Source organism: Panulirus ornatus, chromosome 63 (assembly GCF_036320965.1).
Source record: "Panulirus ornatus isolate Po-2019 chromosome 63, ASM3632096v1, whole genome shotgun sequence".
Taxonomy (NCBI): Eukaryota; Metazoa; Arthropoda; class Malacostraca; order Decapoda; family Palinuridae; genus Panulirus; species Panulirus ornatus.
In genome coordinates this window covers 2,440,137-2,462,253 of record NC_092286.1, presented here as the reverse complement: position 1 = coordinate 2,462,253, position 22,117 = coordinate 2,440,137, and the positions used below count along the sequence as shown (strand labels likewise).

Below are 22,117 nucleotides of genomic sequence, written 5' to 3'. Positions count from 1 at the left end.
CTATCACAAACACTTAATACATATACAATGAAACACAGATCCTCCCAATACAGTCCCATCTCAACATGTTCAGCACTCAATTATACACAGCAGCACTAGACCCCTCCCATCTAAACCACTCTACAACTAATCATCAACTCCCAATTAGTAAAACAAAGCTTACCCTTGCCTCACACTTTAGTAACCTCTACTCAGATCCTCCCTAACTCCAAAAACAGAACACTGACAAAACACATACCAACTAAAAAAAAAAAGCACTAAACATCATCTGTCCCTACAAAACAACACACACCAGCATACCCCAAGAACCTTAATGCCCGCAATGCAACTACCATAACAAAGACACCAAGCACTTACTGCTCAATTTTCCTGCTCTCTGCACATAAATGCACAACCATCACAAGACTTTATGACCTACATATGTCCCCATCCTGTGGACATGGCCAGCTTCCTGAATGCTGCAGGAACCTCATAAAGATAGACAGGACTCCTGGGGCAGGAGGTATGGTAAGGTCCATATGGCACAAATAGGATGGCTTTGAGAAGGCACCAAGTTGCCTGCGCCACCTCAGCTAATTTAATAAAAATGTAGCTAGATTTCTTAAGAAGCTGTGGTATTACCCATGCCTGCAAAGCATGAATGTGAAACTCAAAAAAGGCCTATACAGGATAAGCAGATGATATTAATTCTCTGAAAAATGAATGCTGAGCTCAAAAAGTGGAGAGTCTGTGTGCTTCTATTTCAGATTATCAAGAGGAGATTCAAAACTGCCAACTCCAAATAAGATGAGGTAATATTTCTTTCTGCAGGAAAAAATACTGCAATTTTATCACATTACATAAAATCAAGGTAAAGAAAATTTTACAAAATCAATAAAACTAGTTAATGATGTATTTTAAAGGAAATGTGTCATTTATTCAGAGAGGCAAGGTTTCAAATCTAAAGGTTATTGTACAAAGCAAATTATTGTAGGCCAACATAACATGAATATGTAACGCAAGAATGTCTTAAGGTGTATAAGTAGATGAAATGGATTTTCTAAGATGAGGATGGAAGTCAGAAAGTTTGGACAATGAAAATTAAATGAAAGAGTCTTATCATCTATATACTAATGCTTCAGAATATTACCAAGGGATATGGAGCTGCCAATTCTAACTATGTTAGGGCCTACATCTTTCTGATTGAAGTAACTATTGCAATATTGTTTTATGAAACCAGCCTAGCCAAAATTCAGATTCAGAAAAAATGGATACTGATATTCCATTAGCATCTAACTTCACTCGCAACAGATGAAAGTGATGAAAAATATATAAGTAGAGCTTCAATTTCCAGAGTCAAAGAAGATCATAAAGATATGCTGACATACTTAGTACTAAGAATGAAGTAGATGGAGACATAAAACTAGTGCAAAAATGACATGAACATGTCAAAAGACTAACTGAAAGATCTCTCAGAGCAAAATGACCACACACAGCTAAGGAGGAAGATAATATAGCCAGTATATAGAATAAGGGAGTGTATAAAGCATATCATTAAACAGTCAAGAACCCTGGAGAAATATAGTAATGGAAGATATTCTACTCAAACCAACCTACTGTACAACAAAAGACCTAAAGGATATATGGAGAGTGAAATTAACAAAACAGCAACAGCTAACAAAAAGTGGTAAGTTTAAGAATGTATAGTACACAACACATTCTTCTGTGTAGATGTAATCAAGGAAAATAATAATAGAGAAAAAACGTTTCTCCTACACAGTACTCCCATCTATATACTACACATAAGTATGCACAATGCAGTAGATCCCTTAACTTTCCCCCTTTAACTGACATTCAATGAATATCTTCAAACATTCATTAATGGTTATTCATAAGTAATAAATGTATTTCAACATTCTAAAAGGGGAAACAGAAGAAGGAGTCACATGGTGAGTGCTCATCCTCCTCGAAGGCTCAGATTGGGGTGCCTAAATGTGTGTGGATGTACCCAAGATGAGAAAAAAGGAGAGATAGGTAGTATGTTTGAGGAAAGGAACCTGGATGTTTTGGCTCTGACTGAAACGAAGCTCAAGGGTAAAGGGGAAGAGTGGTTTGGGAATGTCCTGGGAGTAAAGTCAAGGGTTAGTGAGAGGACAAGAGCAAGGGAAGGAGTAGCACTACTCCTGAAACAGGAGTGGTGGGAGTATGTGATAGTGTAAGAAAGTAAACTCTAGATTGATATGGGTAAAACTGAAGGTTCATGGAGAGAGATGGGTGATTATTGGTGCATATGCACCTGGGCATGAGAAGAAAGATCATGAGAGGCAAGTGTTTTGAGAACAGCTGAATGAATGTGTTAGTGGTTGTGATGCACGAGACCGGGTTATAGTGATGGGTGATTTGAATGCAAAGGTGAGTAATGTGGCAGTTGAGGGAATAATTGGTATACATGGGGTGTTCAGTGTTGTAAATGGAAATGGTGAAGAGCTTGTAGAATTATGTGCTGAAAAAGGACTGGTGATTGGGAATACCTGGTTTAAAAAGCGAGATATACATAAGTATACTTATGTAAGTAGGAGAGATGGCCAGAGAGCGTTGTTGGATTACGTGTTAATTGACAGGCGCGCGAAAGAGAGACTTTTGAATGTTAATGTGCTGAGAGGTGCAACTGGAGGGATGTCTGATCATTATCTTGTGGAGGCTAAGGTGAAGATTTGTATGGGTTTTCAGAAAAGAAGAGTGAATGTTGGGGTGAAGAGGGTGGTGAGAGTAAGTGAGCTTGGGAAGGAGACTTGTGTGAGGAAGTACCAGGAGAGACTGAGTACAGAATGGAAAAAGGTGAGAACAATGGAAGTAAGGGGAGTGGGGGAGGAATGGGATGTATTTACGGAATCAGTGATGGATTGCGCAAAAGATGCTTGTGGCATGAGAAGAGTGGGAGGTGGGTTGATTAGAAAGGGAAGTGAGTGGTGAGATGAAGAAGTAAGAGTATTAGTGAAAGAGAAGAGAGAGGCATTTGGACGATTTTTGCAGGGAAAAAATGAAAATGAGTGGGAGATGTATAAAAGAAAGAGACAGGAGGTCAAGAGAAAGGTGCAAGAGGTGAAAAAAAGGGCAAATGAGAGTTGGGGTGAGAGAGTATCATTAAATTTTAGGGAGAATAAAAAGATGTTCTGGAAGGAGGTAAATAAAGTGTGTAAGACAAGGGAGCAAATGGGAACTTCAGTGAAGGGCGCAAATGGGGAGGTGATAACAAGTAGTGGTGATGTGAGAAGGAGATGGAGTGAGTATTTTGAAGGTTTGTTGAATGTGTTTGATGATAGAGTGGCAGATATAGGGTGTTTTGGTCGAGGTGGTGTGCAAAGTGAGAGGGTTAGGGAAAATGATTTGGTAAACAGAGAAGAGGTAGTAAAAGCTTTGCGGAAGATGAAAGCCGGCAAGGCAGCAGGTTTGGATGGTATTGCAGTGGAATTTATTAAAAAAGGAGGTGACTGTATTGTTGACTGGTTGGTAAGGTTATTTAATGTATGTATGACTCATGGTGAGGTGCCTGAGGATTGGCGGAATGCGTGCATAGTGCCATTGTACAAAGGCAAAGGGGATAAGAGTGAGTGCTCAAATTACAGAGGTATAAGTTTGTTGAGTATTCCTGGTAAATTATATGGGAGGGTATTGATTGAGAGGGTGAAGGCATGTACAGAGCATCAGATTGGGGAAGAGCAGTGTGGTTTCAGAAGTGGTAGAGGATGATTGGATCAGGTGTTTGCTTTGAAGAATGTATGTGAGAAATACTTAGAAAAGCAAATGGATTTGTATGTAGCATTTATGGATCTGGAGAAGGCATATGATAGAGCTGATAGGGATGCTCTGTGGAAGGTATTAAGAATATATGGTGTGGGAGGCAAGTTGTTAGAAGCAGTGAAAAGTTTTTATCGAGGATGTAAGGCATGTGTACATGTAGGAAGAGAGGAAAGTGATTGGTTCTCAGTGAATGTAGGTTTGCGGCAGGGGTGTGTGATGTCTCCATGGTTGTTTAATTTGTTTATGGATGGGGTTGTTAGGGAGGTGAATGCAAGAGTTTTGGAAAGAGGGGCAAGTATGAAGTCTGTTGGGGATGAAAGAGCTTGAGAAGTGAGTCAGTTGTTGTTCGCTGATGATACTGCGCTGGTGGCTGATTCATGTGAGAAACTGCAGAAGCTGGTGACTGAGTTTGGTAAAGTGTGTGAAAGAAGAAAGTTAAGAGTAAATGTGAATAAGAGCAAGGTTATTAGGTACAGTAGGGTTGAGGGTCAAGTCAATTGGGAGGTGAGTTTGAATGGAGAAAAACTGGAGGAAGTGAAGTGTTTTAGATATCTGGGAGTGGATCTGGCAGCGGATGGAACCATGGAAACGGAAGTGGATCATAGGGTGGGGGAGGGGGCGAAAATTCTGGGAGCCTTGAAGAATGTGTGGAAGTCGAGAACATTATCTCGGAAAGCAAAAATGGGTATGTTTGAAGGAATAGTGGTTCCAACAACGTTGTATGGTTGTGAGGCGTGGGCTATGGATAGAGTTGTGCGCAGGAGGATGGATGTGCTGGAAATGAGATGTTTGAGGACAATGTGTGGTGTGAGGTGGTTTGATCGAGTAAGTAACGTAAGGGTAAGAGAGATGTGTGGAAATAAAAAGAGCGTGGTTGAGAGAGCAGAAGAGGGTGTTTTGAAATGGTTTGGGCACATGGAGAGAATGAGTGAGGAAAGATTGACCAAGAGGATATATGTGTCGGAGGTGGAGGGAACGAGGAGAAGAGGGAGACCAAATTGGAGGTGGAAAGATGGAGTGAAAAAGATTTTGTGTGATCGGGGCCTGAACATGCAGGAGGGTGAAAGGAGGGCAAGGAATAGAGTGAATTGGAGCGATGTGGTATACCGGGGTTGACGTGCTGTCAGTGGATTGAATCAGGGCATGTGAAGCGTCTGGGGTAAACCATGGAAAGCTGTGTAGGTGTGTATATTTGCGTGTGTGGACGTATGTATATACATGTGTATGGGGGTGGGTTGGGCCATTTCTTTCGTCTGTTTCCTTGCGCTACCTCGCAAACGCGGGAGACAGTGACAAAGAAAAAAAAAAAGAAAATACATAAGTATACGTATGTAAGTAGGAGAGATGGCCAGAGAGCGTTACTGGATTACGTGTTAATTGATAGGTGCGCGAAAGAGAGACTTTGGGATGTTAATGTGCTGAGAGGTGCAACTGGAGGGATGTCTGATCATTATCTTGTGGAGGCGAAGGTGAAGATTTGTAGAGGTTTTCAGAAAAGAAGAGAGAATGTTGGGGTGAAGAGAGTGGTGAGAGTAAGTGAGCTTGGGAAGGAGACTTGTGTGAGGAAGTACCAGGAGAGACTGAGTACAGAATGGAAAAAGGTGAGAACAAAGGAGGTAAGGGGAGTGGGGGAGGAATGGGATGTATTTAGGGAAGCAGTGATGGCTTGCGCAAAGGATGCTTGTGGCATGAGAAGCGTGGGAGGTGGGCAAATTAGAAAGGGTAGTGAGTGGTGGGATGAAGTAAAATCATTGGTGAAAAAGAAAAGAGAGGCATTCGGACAATTTTTGCAGGGAAATAATGCAAATGAGTGGGAGATGTATAAAAGAAAGAGGCAGGAGGTCAAGAGAAAGGTGCATGAGGTCAAAAGAGGGCAAATGAGAGTTGAGGTGAGAGAGTATCATTAAATTTTAGGGAGAATAAAAGATGTTTTGGAAGGAGGTAAATAAAGTGCGTAAGACAAGGGAACAAATGGGAACTTCAGTGAAGGGGGCTAATGGGGAGGTGATAACAAGTAGTGGTGATGTGAGAAGGAGATGGAGTGAGAATTTTGAAGGTTTGCTGAATGTGTTTGATGATAGAGTGGCAGATATAGGGTGTTTTTGGTCGAGGTGGTGTGCAAAGTGAGAGGGTTAGGGAAAATGATTTGGTAAACAGAGAAGAGGTAGTAAAAGCTTTGCGAAGATGAAAGCCAGCAAGGCAGCAGGTTTGGATGGTATTGCAGTGGAATTTATTAAAAAAGGGGGTGACTGTATTGTTGACTGGTTGGTAAGGTTATTCAATGTAGGTATGATTCATGGTGAGGTGCCTGAGGATTGGCAGAATGCGCGCATAGTGCCATTGTACAAAGGCAAAGAGGACAAAGGTGAGAGCTCATATTACAGAGGTATAAGTCTGTTGAGTAGTCCTGGAAAATTATATGGGAGGGTATTGATTGAGGGTGAAGGCATGTACAGAGCATCAGATTGGGGAAGAGCAGTGTGGTTTCAGAAGTGGTAGAGGATGTGTGGATCAGGTGTTCGCTTTGAAGAATGTATGTGAGAAATACTTAGAAAAGCAAATGGATTTGTATGTAGCATTTATGGATCTGAAGAAGGCATATGATAGAGTTGATAGAGATGCTCTGTGGAAAGTATTAAGAATATATGGTGTGGGAGGCAAGTTGTTAGAAGCAGTGAAAAGTTTTTATCGAGGATGTAAGGCATGTGTATGTGTAGGAAGAGAGGAAAGTGATTGGTTCTCAGTGAATGTAGGTTTGCTGCAAGGGTGTGTGATGTCTCCAAGGTTGTTTAATTTGTATATGGATGGGGTTGTTAGGGAAGTGAATGCAAGAGTTTTGAAAAGAGGGGCAAGTATGCAGTCTGTTGTGGATGAGAGAGCTTGGGAAGTGAGTCAGTTGTTGTTCGCTGGTGATACAGCGCTCGTGGCAGAAGCTGGTGACTGAGTTTGGTAAAGTGTGTGAAAGAAGAAAGTTGAGAGTAAATGTGAATAAGAGCAAGGTTATTAGATACAGTAGGGTTGAGGGTCAAGTCAATTGGGAGGTAAGTTTGAATGGAGAAAAACTGGAGGAAGTAAAGTGTTTTAGATATCTGGGAGTGGATTTTGGCAGCGGATGGAACCATGGAAGCGGAATTGAGTCATAGGGTGGGGGAGGGGGCGAAAATTCTCGGAGCCTTGAAGAATGTGTGGAAGTCGAGAACATTATCTTGGAAAGCAAAAATGGGTATGTTTGAAGGAATAGTGGTTCCAACAATGTTGTATGGTTGCGAGGCGTGGGCTATGGATAGAGTTGTGCGCAGGAGGGTGGATGTGCTGGAAATGAGATGTTTGAGGACAATATGTGGTGTGAGGTGGTTTGATCGAGTAAGTAATAATAGGGTAAGAGAGATGTGTGGAAATAAAATGAGCGTGGTTGAGAGAGCAGAAGAGGGTGTTTTAAAATGGTTTGGTCATATGGAGAGAATGAGTGAGGAAAGATTGACAAAGAGGATATATGTGTCAGAGGTGGAGAGAACGAGGAGAAGTGGGAGACCAAATTGGAGGTGGAAAGATGGAGTGAAAAAGATTTTGAGTGATCGGGGCTTGAACATGCAGGAGGGTGAAAGGCATGCAAGGAATAGAGTGAATTGGAACAATGTGGTATACCGGGGTCAACGTGCTGTCAATGGATTGAACCAGGGCATGTGAAGCGTCTGGGGTAAACCATGGAAAGTTGTGTGGGGCCTGGATGTGGAAAGGGAGCTGTGGTTTCGGTGCATTATTGCATGACAGCTAGAGACTGAGTGTGAACAAATGTGGCCTTTGTTGTCTTTCCCTAGCGCTACCTCGTACACATGAGGGGGGAGGGGGTTGTTATTTCATGTGTGGCGAGGTGGCGATGGGAATGAATAAAGGCAGACAGTATGAATTATGTACATGTGTATATATGTATATGTCTGTGTGTGTATATATATGTATACGTTGAGATGTATAGGTATGTATATTTTGCGTGCGTGGACGTGTATGTATATACGTGTGTATGCAGGTGGGTTGGGCCATTCTTTCGTGTGCTACCTTGCGCTACCTTGCTAATGCGGGAGACAGCGACAAAGCAAAATAAATAAATAAAATAAATAAATGTAATTATGCTATGTGATCTGGATACTTGCATTTGTAAGTACTGGTGAGTTTTGTAATAAATCTTTTCATCCATGAGTGTATAAAATCTCAAATGGTTACAATGGTTAATGACACATGAATGAGCACTTATATTAGTCCATCTAAGCTTTTTTGTATAGAAGAGTTATCCATTTTCATTAATACCACAAATACTGTTGTATCTCATCTACTAATCATGTCTAAGAAGTACACTAGCTATTTCCAATACTTTAGAAAATTAGTCTTAAACATTGTACATAAATTCTCTGCACATAAAACAATAATCATGATGATAACATATCACATAAATTATTCCCTCAGGAATTTAGAAAGTTTTATAATCCACCATAAACAATCAAATTCTACACAAAAACAAATGATATAATTTATCAAACAACATTTGGAGAGAATACTGATATAGTTACATCCATGAAGAGAATATCAACAGTTACATCCTTGGAGACAAATACTGATATAATTACATCCCTGTGATGTGTACCAAAACTTAAGCAAACTTTCATATCCTATTTACAGTAGTCCAATTTCATAAAGCTTCCTCCTACACACACTGCAAGAGTGACGAAACCAAAAAGAGATAATCAAAAGCATTTCATGACTTTGGAGTATCCCTTTCATGGCATCAATCAACAATATAGTTTAACATCTCTTGTAAAATAATCTTGAATAATTCTACCAATAATTGACATGTTTTTTTAGCCCAATGGTGATTAACATTCATACAATAATCAGACTAAAGTCTATTATCTAACTCTCTGAGGAAATGAAAAACATAATGCTTTGACCCATCTGTCAAAGGTATAATGTTCTTTAATGAATCTGCATCACAGGCAGCAGAAAAAGCCCGAGTTAATCACTGTAAAACCATATGGTTCCATAAGGACAGATGGCATATAAGCATCTTTTTACTATATATACATGATTTGCAATGTAAAGAATAAAAAGTCAACTTAATAATTTCAGTTATTACTTATGCCTACTTTTTAATATAACTAACACTTTTTTACAATACAAATGAGAATAATTACAATCACAAACAAAGCTATGAACATGATAAAAATAAAACGAGTATCTATAATATCAGAAACTTTTGCAATACACACTGAACAATTAACCAAGATGATATTGGTGAAAATTTTGGATAAAAAGCAAAATCTCATGATGTAGCCCATCATATACAAGAATGCTTGTGTTATTCATGGGTCATCTCATGAGAAATAAAAGAAACATTAACCCCAATTAATATTTCAATACAACCTCCATGTAATATCAATACTGTGCTCGACCATGGTGACCAATAATGAAAAGTAAAGGATATAAGAGGTTTCAATGCAGTTAAAAATGCATGCACAAGCAATGCAAGCACAACAACTAAGGACAAGACAGACATAATGGAAGGAGATACCTGAATACGCTTCTCCATGACCACCAAGTCTTTGCATTCCTCATTGTGCTGGTGTTCCACTGTGCACGTCTAGGGAACAGTCAGATGCACCAGAGAGTAGTGAATGAGGTCAAGATATTCAGATTGATGAGGGAGACATGAGAGTCAAGAAGTAGATGAGCAAAGTCATTCTAATGATGCAAAATACTGAGAAATATATGTATAAAATAATGGAAAGTATGAGTCAGAAAAATCAATGATCTAAAGAAGTAAGAAGAGATCAGTAAAAAGACAAATAAACAAAGAATATGCCTACTTAAGCAAGACACTAAAACCATATGAAAATCAAGGAAATGCATATGTGAACAAATATAAAAGCATATCTGAACAAAGAGTTTTTCAGTATTTAGTGATTACTCTTGAGGAATATCAGTATTAAAAAAAGGCAAAAAAGTATAATGAGAATACATAGATCAACAAATGAGGGTACAGTAAAGATGCATCAAGCATGTGTTCATCAGTGGATTCATATGTTAACAACCAATGATAATAACTCCCACAACCAGATTCCTTAATATGAAATACATTATCTTGTTCTCTTATAACAGTGAAATAATAAGAAATACAAATATCAATGAATCATGATCTGATTTTGAGAAAAATAACAAGCCAGTCTCAACAAACTTTATACTTTTGCTGCTGTCTATATGATGGATCACACAAACATATCAGCACCAGGATAATCTCTATTCACTCCCATTTAAGTTGATAGTTGAGTTGAAAATGATAACTTAATTATATAAGTGAATTACAATCTCAAAAACAAAAGTAATGATGAAGGCCAAATAACACTAACAGATGGAGATGCAGAAATGCTTAGAAATATCTCTATCATTATGATATGATACTCTAATACTGTACTGAAACTGTATCATTTTGTTTCTGGTTCTGGAATCATCTGGCGAAGTTTGAGGTTGGTGGCTACACCTCTCTTAAAAACTTCTGTTTCAACAAGCTAATTGCACTGTGTTTGTTCACATACTCTTCTGCAAAACAGGTCTTATTTTCCTTAAAATACATGCTTGAGCATGATTAAGAGTAATGCACTACAGGTCATTGTTTCCCACCCAGTCATATATACTGCCTTGCCTAAAAGCAGAAAAGGCTCACCATGCATATGATCATACAGAGACAAATCAATCATCAAGCACTCATTTCCAATAAATAATCTCATAAAAAAAAGAAATTTTTCATCATCCTGGAAATGAGGCCTGAACTGCAAGATTAAATCAAAGGACTCAGTATGCAACTATGCTAGTTAATGAAGCATCTAAACAGCTCAGCTGTTGAAACAGAATAAGAGGAAGAAAAATCTTATGAAAAGACAGTCATGAAACTTTACAAAAAAGCTAAATAAACAATTCAGAGGGGTAATAAATAAAAGTGTGAACATCCATTACACTCATATCAACAAATTTATCAACAGGCATTTTTCCGTTAAAAATGAACCAAGTAAAAGATACACATACGAAGACTCCATATTATAACAAAAAGTGGCATGATGAATTACTTCAGATAATAGGAATACTGATAAAAGATTAAGAAAACTTTGAGAAGTAATCCACAGTGAATAATTCACCAAGTATGCCCAAAAACATTTCCCTCATGAAACAGAAAAAACATTTCTATAGTTGTAAAGCATCAAAATATCAGAAGAATAGAGGTCATTGCCAAGGAAATTCAAGGAAAATAAAACAAACAAATGCTGTGAAATGAAAAGAAAATAATTAGCATAACTGACATGGGCAAAGGGCTGCTGGAAAGCATGGAGCACAGTTCCAGCATATCCATTCATTCCAAAGGAGGTTTCTCTTCATTCCATTTCAAATAGAAAGACCTTGACGAAAACATATTACCCATCTTCAACCTCATATGTCACAGCTATATAGTGAACTTATTTTTGGATGCTATTATGCATATTTTTCTATTAAAAATTATACTGGTTTGACCTTGTGGGCAATACGAGATACATTCAGTAGGAGTGAAGGATGACAATATATAAATGAGATATTAAATATGAAAAGAAGTATAGTTTCGTTTAGTGACTTTCTACTCCTATCTGCAGGATTTTGATATCAAGTGTGGAAAGAGTATGGTGATATTGTACATCTACTTAGAATTAGGCACAAATTGATTTTTTTAACATTACTTAGCTTTTCTAAAATTCAGTGAGTTGACAACCAAAACTAGGAAGCAGAAATCATACCAGCTCATCAGAGTTGCTTTATGACTCATCAGAAGGTAGTAGTTGATAGGTAGTACTTCAGAGGTTGCCAAATTGCACTTCTCTGACCCAGGTAGCAGTCTTTTCTTTATGCTTCACTCACACGTGGACTACTGGCATTCTGTCCACAAATATATCTCTCCTTGTAATACATAACACCTAACAACACTTAATTCACACTCTTCATTCTTCATAACTCTAAATTTCCTGCAATGAGAACTATGCACTAGCCCTGCCATTGGCAAAATGGTAGGAGCAGCAGACATAAGTAATAGGTAGGAACATTTAGGTAGGAGCATTAGATGGAAACATAAAGTAGAAGTATTAAGAAGTATTAAATAGAAGTAGTCGGGTAGGACTCTGCAGATACTGCACTTGAGTAGCCCTTTGCCAGTGGCCTATAAAGGATGAGGCATTAAAGGCTAAGAAGCGGCAATGGTGTTCACTTGTTATAGAGACTCTATTGCTGTGGCCACCCTCTTGAGGAAGTTCCAGCTGGAACAAGCATCAGATATATAGATAGGTGGACAGACAGAACCCATCCCGATCATGTAGCATTCCAAGGCCAGTGACCCTTCATTACTTTATGGCTTAGCTTGGCCTGACAGCAACACATTGATTGCAAAACAAAAACATTACCTACCTCTTTTGTATGAAGTGAGGAAAGTAAAGATCACTTAAATGCTGCTAAACTGATTGATAGTGGAGAGGAAAGCTACAGTACTGCAACCGCCTCAGATTCAAAATTCACCACAAAATGTAACACTGGCACTGAGCTTGAAAAAGTGGTAGGTCTGTGTCCTTGTGCAAATGAATGGCCAGAAGAAAAGTGAAAGAGAAAAAATAAGACATATCCTAGGATAGACTACAAGGAAGAAAAATTTTGGTGTAAAATGTGTACAATTACTAGTATCTTATCACTTTCCATATCCAAGAGATTGGGAATTTTGAATGACGTGTTTTTATCAGGTGTTGTACAATAGATCCAACTAGAGTGCACATTTAAAATCTCTCAGAAAAAAAGTAGAACACAAAGTCTGACCACTTTGGCATGACAAAACTTCAAAACAAAACTAATATTGACATTGGAATTGAGCTGCATTCTTGCACCAGTGCTACAGAAATTACTGAGCACACAGCTGCTGAGATAAGGAAGAAAACTTACAAACATATCCAATTAATGAAGGGTAAAATTTCAATTCTTACTGATGATGCTACAAGGCTAAGTTCTAATGCTGTGCTATTAGTCTATCTGAAATCTGAAAACGATACAAAGGATGACCCATATCTCATGTTTTTAGATCTGGCTGAATTTCCAGATCAATGAGAAATACAACAGCCAAATACTTTCTAAAAGTGTCAAGACACATGGTTTGATGACAACTACCTGAAACAGCAGCTTGTAGTGTCTGTAAGCAATGGAAAAAGCATTAATCTAGGCATCAGATGTATCAGATCAGGAGCAGCTGACGAACTTTATAACGCAATATCCGGATATCGTTAATTACTACTGCCTAAACCAGTATATATGAACCTGCAGTTGGTGATTTGGAGATAAAAGTCAAGTGAAATGAACCATTCCCATCCTTTTATGGACATTCTGTACTCTGTGTACAACAAGTAAGTTCTCAAACAGAAGCAACTAGCAACATACATTGCTGAATGATAGATGCAAATCACTCAATATTTTTGGCTGGAAAAATCATAAACCAGATAAGGAAGAAAGGGAAAAAGGAGGGAATGACTATCAAAAAATTGCTGGAGGCTATGGAAATGCATTATGCAATTTCCTTGGTAAAGGAAAGATGAATTGGTGGTTATAACAAAGAAGTTATGCGCTACCTCGCAAACGCGGGAGACAGCGACAAAGCAAAAAAAAAAAGAAGTAAGGGGGCAACTATAAATGGTTATATATGACTTGAAGTCATCAAGCCAGGGAGTAAGAATCTTAAAGGCATGGTGGAATTCAGTGGGACATCCATTAAATGTAACAAATAAAATGAGGAGAGGAAGAAAAGTAAAACGTACAGTTAAAAGACAAAAAACTGGAGATGCTTCATATGGCAAGAGGATGAGGCAGACTTAAGGGCATTGCAGAGAGGACAAAAGAGCTTGGAGATGGTATGTCAGACTGAAAGCAATGTATTCAAATGTTGATGGATTAACAGGAAGTGGTAAAGAGTTCAAATTCAAGGACTGTACAAGGGTAAGTGGACCTGATATAGCTGGAGTCATGAAAACAAGGCTTACCAAAGAGATAAGTCTCACTTATTCAGATCAAAGGGGTACATGATACCTGGGATGTAAAGAGAATGCAAAGGAAGGGAAGGATCAGCCCTCTTAATAAAAGTTAGCATGAAGTTTCAAGAAACAGTAGAAAATGGCTAATTCAGACAATATGTAAGGGAACAAGTAACTGGAGGGAAAAAGACCATAGTGTTGTGTTAATCATATAATACTTCAAAGAACTACAATGACCTGGAACAAATATACAATGATAACAATCAGGATGGTACATGAAGTAGTGAAACACTCACATGGAGATGGTGCAATACTAATAATAAGGGGTAACAGACTGGGGAAATTTGGATTCTTATGATGATAGTGAGTCATAGAGACACAAGTTTTTAGAGTATACAGGAAAATTTCCTCTGTTATCAACAGGAGCACATAAGGATGAGAAAGACTGATATGCCATCACTGCTACATTTATCAGAAAATATGAGATATTGAGATCAATATACATGATACATCACTTAGAAAAAGTGATTATGTAATGCTCAAATTCTACTATGTGGTAAATGAAGACATTAAAAGAGAAGAGGCGAGACAGGATATAAAGAGGAGATATAATCACAGAAAGTACACAAACCTCATTAATTTCTATGGTAATGTAAGTTGGGAAATGGAGTTCAGTATCCAGGAACCAGGCCTTTGTGGTACAAGGTTCTATGAAATATGCAATGAAGGAGTAGGGGCATGAGTACCTCAAACCCCAAATACAGAAAGAATGGTAAAAAAGAGGAAGGAAAGCTTTGATAAAAGATCTCATAAAGCAAAAGAGCTTCAAGATATGCAGTGCAGAAGATATAAATGGCAGTCCAACAGTCAACATTTGCAAGGTACAAGAGAATGGAATAAGTTTAACCAGATAAGAGAAGGAAAAAGGAAACTTTGAAAAGAATATTGTGGAAAAGGCAAGTGAATATCCCAAAATTTTCCAAAAATTTATGAGTCAGTTGTCAATTAAGGAGCAGTAAATCATGCTGAGGGATTCAGAGGGTAAAATTGAAAAGGATGATGATAGGATGGAAGAGGAACTGAGCAACAAGTTAAAAAGCATTCTTACAGTGGAAGACACTGTAGTCTCAACACCAGTGAGATGAAATGGGGAGAAGATTTTTAATCTAACTGAGGGATCTAGAAAAATTATCAACAAAAAACTAAATGGATTTGACCTGTACAAAGCTCATGGTCCAGATGAAATTTCACAATATGTGCTAAAGAGATATGCAGATATGTTACATAAATCACTTGAATTACTGTTCAATATGTCACTGGAGAGAGGCAAACTGCCAAGAGTATGGAAAATGGCAAATATCATACCTATACGTAAGAAAGAAGACCTGGAACAAGCAATGAACTATAGACTAGTCTCACTAACAAGTGGATGACTTTCTGCAGAACAGAAATTTCCTAAGTGTGAGATGGCATGGTCTTAGGGAAAGGAGGTCACATGTAACTAACCTCTTTGAGTTCTACAAGAGAGTGAGTTTGTCACATATAACCAAACTCTTAGAGTTCTACAAGAGAGTGAACTCAGTCCTGAACAAAAGGGAAAACTGGGTGGACTGTGTATCTGGCCTTTCATAAAGCATTTGATACTAAACCACATAAGATGATGATTAAGAATATGGAAGATGATCCTTAAGAATATGGAACACCAAGAAGAAATAAAGGGAAACTCCTACAATGGATAGACAATTATCTAAATGGGAGAGATCAGACGATGGATGTCAGAGGAGCCTTTCCTAAATGGGTTGAGATGACCAATGGAGTGCCATGAGGTTTGGTTCTAGGACTATTACTTCTCTCGATCTATGTAAACAACTTGCCTGAAGGTATGGAATCCTACTTGAATATGTCTGCAGATGATGCAAAGGTGGTAAAGGTAGTGGAAAGCAAGGAGAATTACATCAGCTTACAATAAGATTGTTATCTAGCAGGAAGTAAGTTTCAGAATTCTGTGTGTGAGAAGAAAGTGGGTGTCAGCATTATCCCTAACCGGTCACCAGAGTCCCATATCAGGAGAACTGTTCATGAGACAAACTATATGCTAGCAAATATCATAATAGCTTTCACATATACGGATAAGGGAATATTTAGCAAGCTATTCATATCCTACATAAGGCAAAAACTAGAACAAGCTTCTCAGGTTTGGGCACCATGCCTACAGAAGCACAAAGAGCTCCTAGAGACGGTACAGGGAAGGGCAACAAAGATGGTACCAGAATTCAGGGACCTAAGCTACAGGGAAAGGCTGGAGGCTTTAAATTTACCCAACAAGAAAGAGAGAAGAGTGATGATTAACCTGATCACAACTTTTGAATCATAAATATATATCAATGATGTGGACAGTGAATCATTCTTTGGGAGATGGAGGGATAGAACAATCACTAGGATTAACAAGAAATTACATAATAAATGTATCAAAAAGGATATAAATACTTTAATAGTAAAAGAGTGGTGAATCAATGGAAAAGAATAACGAGGACATGGTTAATGCAGACAGCATATGCAAATTTAAGATGCTGTATGAGAGTAGAGAACGTTCAAGAGATGGGGCCCCATGAGTGTAACACTTCCTTCTTATACAAAACAAATAGGTGATTTCATTTTTCTAAGTTAGTGGATCAATCATGGACAAAAGTCCACATCAAAGCTGGACTTTAATTGAAATGCTGACAGGTTAATGAAAGATAAAAAAAAAAAGATACAAGGGAAAGTATTCGTGAGTTTTGAAGGAAGCAAAAATACCTGTCTTTTAAAATGTGCCTGTCATAGTTATTGGGAAAGATATGAAAGATTAGAAAATAATCCTTCAACTTACACCAAGTTTCCTAAATAGGCTGCAAGTTCATTTTAACCAATGTCATATGTGTGGCTTAACTATACAGAGTTATGTGCTGATTTTGAACACACAATGAAAGATGAAACAAAACCTGCACCTGACAGAAAATCCTATGAGGGACAGCTTGTCCTTGGTGTGTCCACAGAAACACACTACAATGATCACATATGAATCCAAGCAGATCCTTTGCAGTAAACACTTTTTTCATAAACTAAAAGAGCAACCTGACATAAAAGCCCCTGGGGCCAAAGTTGTAGTAACACAGGGAACAGATGACATGGTTTCATAAGGGAGAAACAATAACATTATCAACATTCATCATCAGCAGTTTCTTTACAGTCTTGATGATAATTCTGGATATCAAACGTTTATAAATAAAGTCAATGAAAAACTCTCATTCAGCTTCTGAAGCCAAGTCCAGTTATGCATCCCTACTTGACCAACTGTGCATTCTTGACCAAGACTATGGGCCAACTCAAATGCCACCAGATTATGTGTAATCAGCAAAATCTTCTCTCTGTAAATGGCTAAATTTTCATCTACTTTTGTAATTAATGCGTTCATGCATTACATGGAGGAAACTGGAAAACACACACCCTAGGACTTACAGCCATTACTCAACTGTACATAAGTGATTCAAAACATCACTGCAGAATGTGAAGGAGGATTCAGTCATTTGTACTTAAATGTAACATCAACATGCTCCAGAATTCTAATTATAAAGTTATCAACCCAGACACAGACCCCCACAAATCACTGTAATTCAATGCCATACATCAGAACCTGAATGAATGTCACCAAACAGCCAGAGACTTACGGACAAGATCAGCCTCTTCCAGTGACAGGAATGTTCAATTGGATTCATTTTGGAATATATTATGGTTAGTCATTTTGGTGAGTAAGGTTTTCTGTAATTCATTTTCTACTAGGCTTTAATTAAATATTCAAACCTGGACATTAAAATTCTGGCTTTAATTAAATATCAAACCTGGATATTGAAATTCTAACTAAGGAATACTGACTTGAAACATCACATAGCTCAAAATAAAATGCCTACCACCATTAATATTTTTCATGTAGAACCACTGTGTTACTGAAATCTGTAATCAAAAGTTAGAAATTTCAAATATGGCCAGTAACTGTGAATAGTTTTGTGTATAAAAGGCTGTCATTCCTGAACTTTTGCTTATTGTGGTATAATGTGCAAATTTCACTTATCATTCATTTTTATCGATCTATCTATCTATATCTTTGATGCCTCTTCTCAATTGGGACTTCCTCAAGGGAATGGCTGCAGCAATAAAATCTCTATAATCAGTGAATTCTTAGCTTTCAGTGCCTAATCCTCACAAGGCCACTAGAAGAGGGCAACTCTAATGGAGCATTTGTAGGGGCTCATTCATAATGTTTCTCCAGACTAATTCTACCAAAAGCTGCTCCTTAATGTTCCTACCTACTGCTTCTACCTAATGTTTCTACCTAATGCTCCTGCCTAAAAGTTTCTACCTACCACTTCTATCTATTGCTCCTAACATTTTGCCAAAAGGCAGGGCTAGCAAACAGTGTTCACTGCAAGAAAATCTAGTGTTATAAAGAATGAGCTGTATGAGTTAAGTAATGTCAAGTGTTGTGTATGACATGGAGAGATTGTATGTTTGTGGACAGAATGCCAGTAGTCAACACGTGGTTGAGACAGGAAGAAAAGACAGCTACCTGGTCAGAGGAGTGCAACTTGACAACAAATAAAGTGCTGGTTAACTATGCAGGCATCACTAATCCCCTCTATACCCAGGAAGGTATTAATGGTAATATACCTCCCAGGTAGTTGGCTGACAACCAACTACTTCCTACATTATCACTTATTTTGCACTCAAATGGTAACTGCAGTTCATACAAAAGCAAGATAACAGTAGATACTGAAATGATATAGCCAATACATTTTCTTGCAGCCCTGACACCTCAAAATTTGGCACTTCGACCCTGTGACTGCTAATATGAATACTTGCAGCACCACCCCCACACCATCTAGTCGACTATGCAAACATGAACAAACCAGCATGAATAACACAACAACCAAGATAATCATAAATACAAATAAAACTTGTTGGATGAGTACCTGGGGTAAAATTTTGAAGAATCACCTCAGGGAAAATGACTAAGTCACAAATCATCTTAACAGCAAGGGCAATAAGTTACAAATAGGTGGCGAGACTAATAAGATGTTATAATCCTGAAATGAATGAGTCAACTTAAAACAAAAAGTAGGATGTTAACATATAAGTAAATGTAAAGAACTGTATGGAAAAAGAAAGACATCATTCATACTGACAGAAGAGCAAGCATTGTTAAAAGGCTACTAAAAAGTAAGGTAAACATATATGATACTTTCATAGAAAAGATTGAAAACCGTCTTGTGAAATGTAAATACTGGAACAAGTGGTACAGAGAAGATCACAACTCACAACACAAATGCTTTAAATGTGATATAGTTATGCATGACTGCTTCAGATCTGACAAGTATGAAATAAAATCAGTGGTAGTCTTCCTCTATGAAATATGTAAACAAAGGCTAATCACAAAGGAAGCATTAAAAATACAACTGATGAAATAGTGGTGAGGATAGTGAGGGTGAATAACTACTAGTGACAGTAGTGGCTATGAAAAATTACAGGAGAATCAGGATCCTACTAAGTCATGAGGAACTGTAAGTAAAGATATTAAATCAATGAAACATGAAAGGTGTATTAGAAGGTTATGGATTAAAAAAAAAAGTTAATAAGGAGGATAACGAGATATCACTAAGCAAAATGTTCTATTCTGGAAGCTACCCCCCACCGAAATGCAAAAAATTTGATAGATACAATGAATGTTGAAAGGATGATACAGGCAGATTGCTTAACTCCCCAGGAACAATAGGGAAAGGTATGGAATCCACATCTGAGAGAGTTACTACTCAAAGAGGCATGGAGAATATGAAACAGATGTCATGAGAACATGGAAAGCAGAGGAAATTTATATCAGTCAGAAATTAAATCAAAGAGAATACTGGAATAAGGAAAAACAAATTGATAAGAAATACAGAAAATGAACCAACTGAAAGAGCAGACCAAGAGCCACATGGAAGCAGTAATAAAACTATGCATTTATATAATTTTCTAGCAACAAGGTCAAGGAATCTGATGAAACTAAACATGCATAGCAATACAAACAAGAAAAAAGAATGATTGTTGAAAAACAGACAAAGATAGAGAAAAGGAAAAAAGTTGATACATAAACCATGAAAAATATCAATGAATGTTCAAAGCTCAATAACTGTGGACTCCAGACTTAAGAATCATGTGAACACACACGTGAAAATATCATGACATAAGCATGGCTGGAAAGGGAAATTCAAAAGGAAGCAGAGCTGGCATACTACAAAACCATCAGAGTAGAGGGGGTAAAATTAAACAAGGTTGTGTAGCAATATATGTAAACAGCAAACTAGGGGCAAATGAGTTAATGAAATTGAGCAAAGGAAAATGAGAAACATTAGCAGTAAACACTGTCACTACAGACACAATTAACAAAGTTACATACAAACTGCCTAAGACTATGATGACAGAATTTAATGAGACACTAAAAAATAAAGGAGTTATTGAAATGTAAAAACAAATCTCAACCAATTATATTTTGGTCGACTTGCCATCATTGGACTGAACCAGGGTATGTGAAGCATCTTGGGTAAACCATGGAAAGGTCTGTGGGGCCTGGATGTGGATAAGGAGCTGGGGTTTCAGTGCATTACACATGACAGATAGAGACTAAGTGTGAATGAATGTGGCCTTTTTTGTTTGTTATCCTGGCGCTATCTCACTGAAGCAGGGGGTAGCAATGCTATTTCCTGTGTGGCAGAGTAGCGACAGAAATGGATAATATATATATATATGTCTGTGATGAGAGAGCTTGGGAAGTGAGTCAGTTGTTGTTCGCTGATGATACAGCGCTGGTGGCTGATTCATGTGAGAAACTGCAGAAGCTGGTGACTGAGTTTGGTAAAGTGTGTGGAAGAAGAAAGTTAAGAGTAAATGTGAATAAGAGCAAGGTTATTAGGTACAGTAGGGTTGAGGGTCAAGTCAATTGGGAGGTGAGTTTGAATGGAGAAAAACTGGAGGAAGTGAAGTGTTTTAGATATCTGGGAGTGGATCTGTCAGCGGATGGAACCATGGAAGCGGAAGTGGATCATAGGGTGGGGGAGGGGGCGAAAATTTTGGGAGCCTTGAAAAATGTGTGGAAGTCGAGAACATTATCTCGGAAAGCAAAAATGGGTATGTTTGAAGGAATAGTGGTTCCAACAATGTTGTATGGTTGCGAGGCGTGGGCTATGGATAGAGTTGTGCGCAGGAGGATGGATGTGATGGAAATGAGATGTTTGAGGACAATGTGTGGTGTGAGGTGGTTTGATCGAGTAAGTAACGTAAGGGTAAGAGAGATGTGTGGAAATAAAAAGAGCGTGGTTGAGAGAGCAGAAGAGGGTGTTTTGAAATGGTTTGGGCACATGGAGAGAATGAGTGAGGAAAGATTGACCAAGAGGATATATGTGTCGGAGGTGGAAGGAACGAGGAGAAGAGGGAGACCAAATTGGAGGTGGAAAGATGGAGTGAAAAAGATTTTGTGTGATCGGGGCCTGAACATGCAGGAGGGTGAAAGGAGGGCAAGGAATAGAGTGAATTGGAGCGATGTGGTATACAGGGGTTGACGTGCTGTCAGTGGATTGAATCAAGGCATGTGAAGCGTCTGGGGTAAACCATGGAAAGCTGTGTAGGTATGTATATTTGCGTGTGTGGACGTGTGTATGTACGTGTGTATGGGGGTTGGGCCATTTCTTTCGTCTGTTTCCTCGCGCTACCTCGCAAACGCGGGAGACAGCGACAAAGTATAAAAAAAAAAAAAAAAAAAATGTCTGTGTATGTATATCTATTTTATCTATTTTACTTTGTTGCTGTGTCTCGTGTTAGCGAGGTAGCGCAAGGAAACAGATGAAAGAATGGCCCAACCCACCCACATACAAATATATATGCATACACGTCCACACACGCAAATATACATACCTATACATCTCAACATATACATATGTATACACACACAGACATATACATATATACACATGTACATAATTCATAGTCTGCCTTTACTCATTCCCATCGCCACCCCGCCACACATGAAATAAAAACCCCCTCCCCCTGCATGTGCACGAGGTAGCACTAGGAAAAGACAACAAAGGCCACATTCGTTCACACTCAGTCTCTACCTGTCATGTGACAGTATAATAACCCGAAACCACACCTCCCTTTCCACATCCAGGCCACACAGAACTTTCCATGGTTTACCCCAGATGCTTCAC

At 38.3% G+C, this 22,117-nt stretch overlaps 1 protein-coding gene across 1 annotated transcript in view; it reads right to left on the bottom strand.

Annotated features, from left to right (window-relative positions):
* Cyfip (Cytoplasmic FMR1-interacting protein Sra-1) overlaps positions 1 to 22,117 on the bottom strand; it is a 262,708-nt gene that overhangs the window by 133,214 nt on the left and 107,377 nt on the right. Inside the window, 1 exon segment of the mRNA XM_071656579.1 lies at positions 9,341 to 9,409. Within this exon segment, the coding sequence (XP_071512680.1) occupies positions 9,341 to 9,409 (69 nt within the window).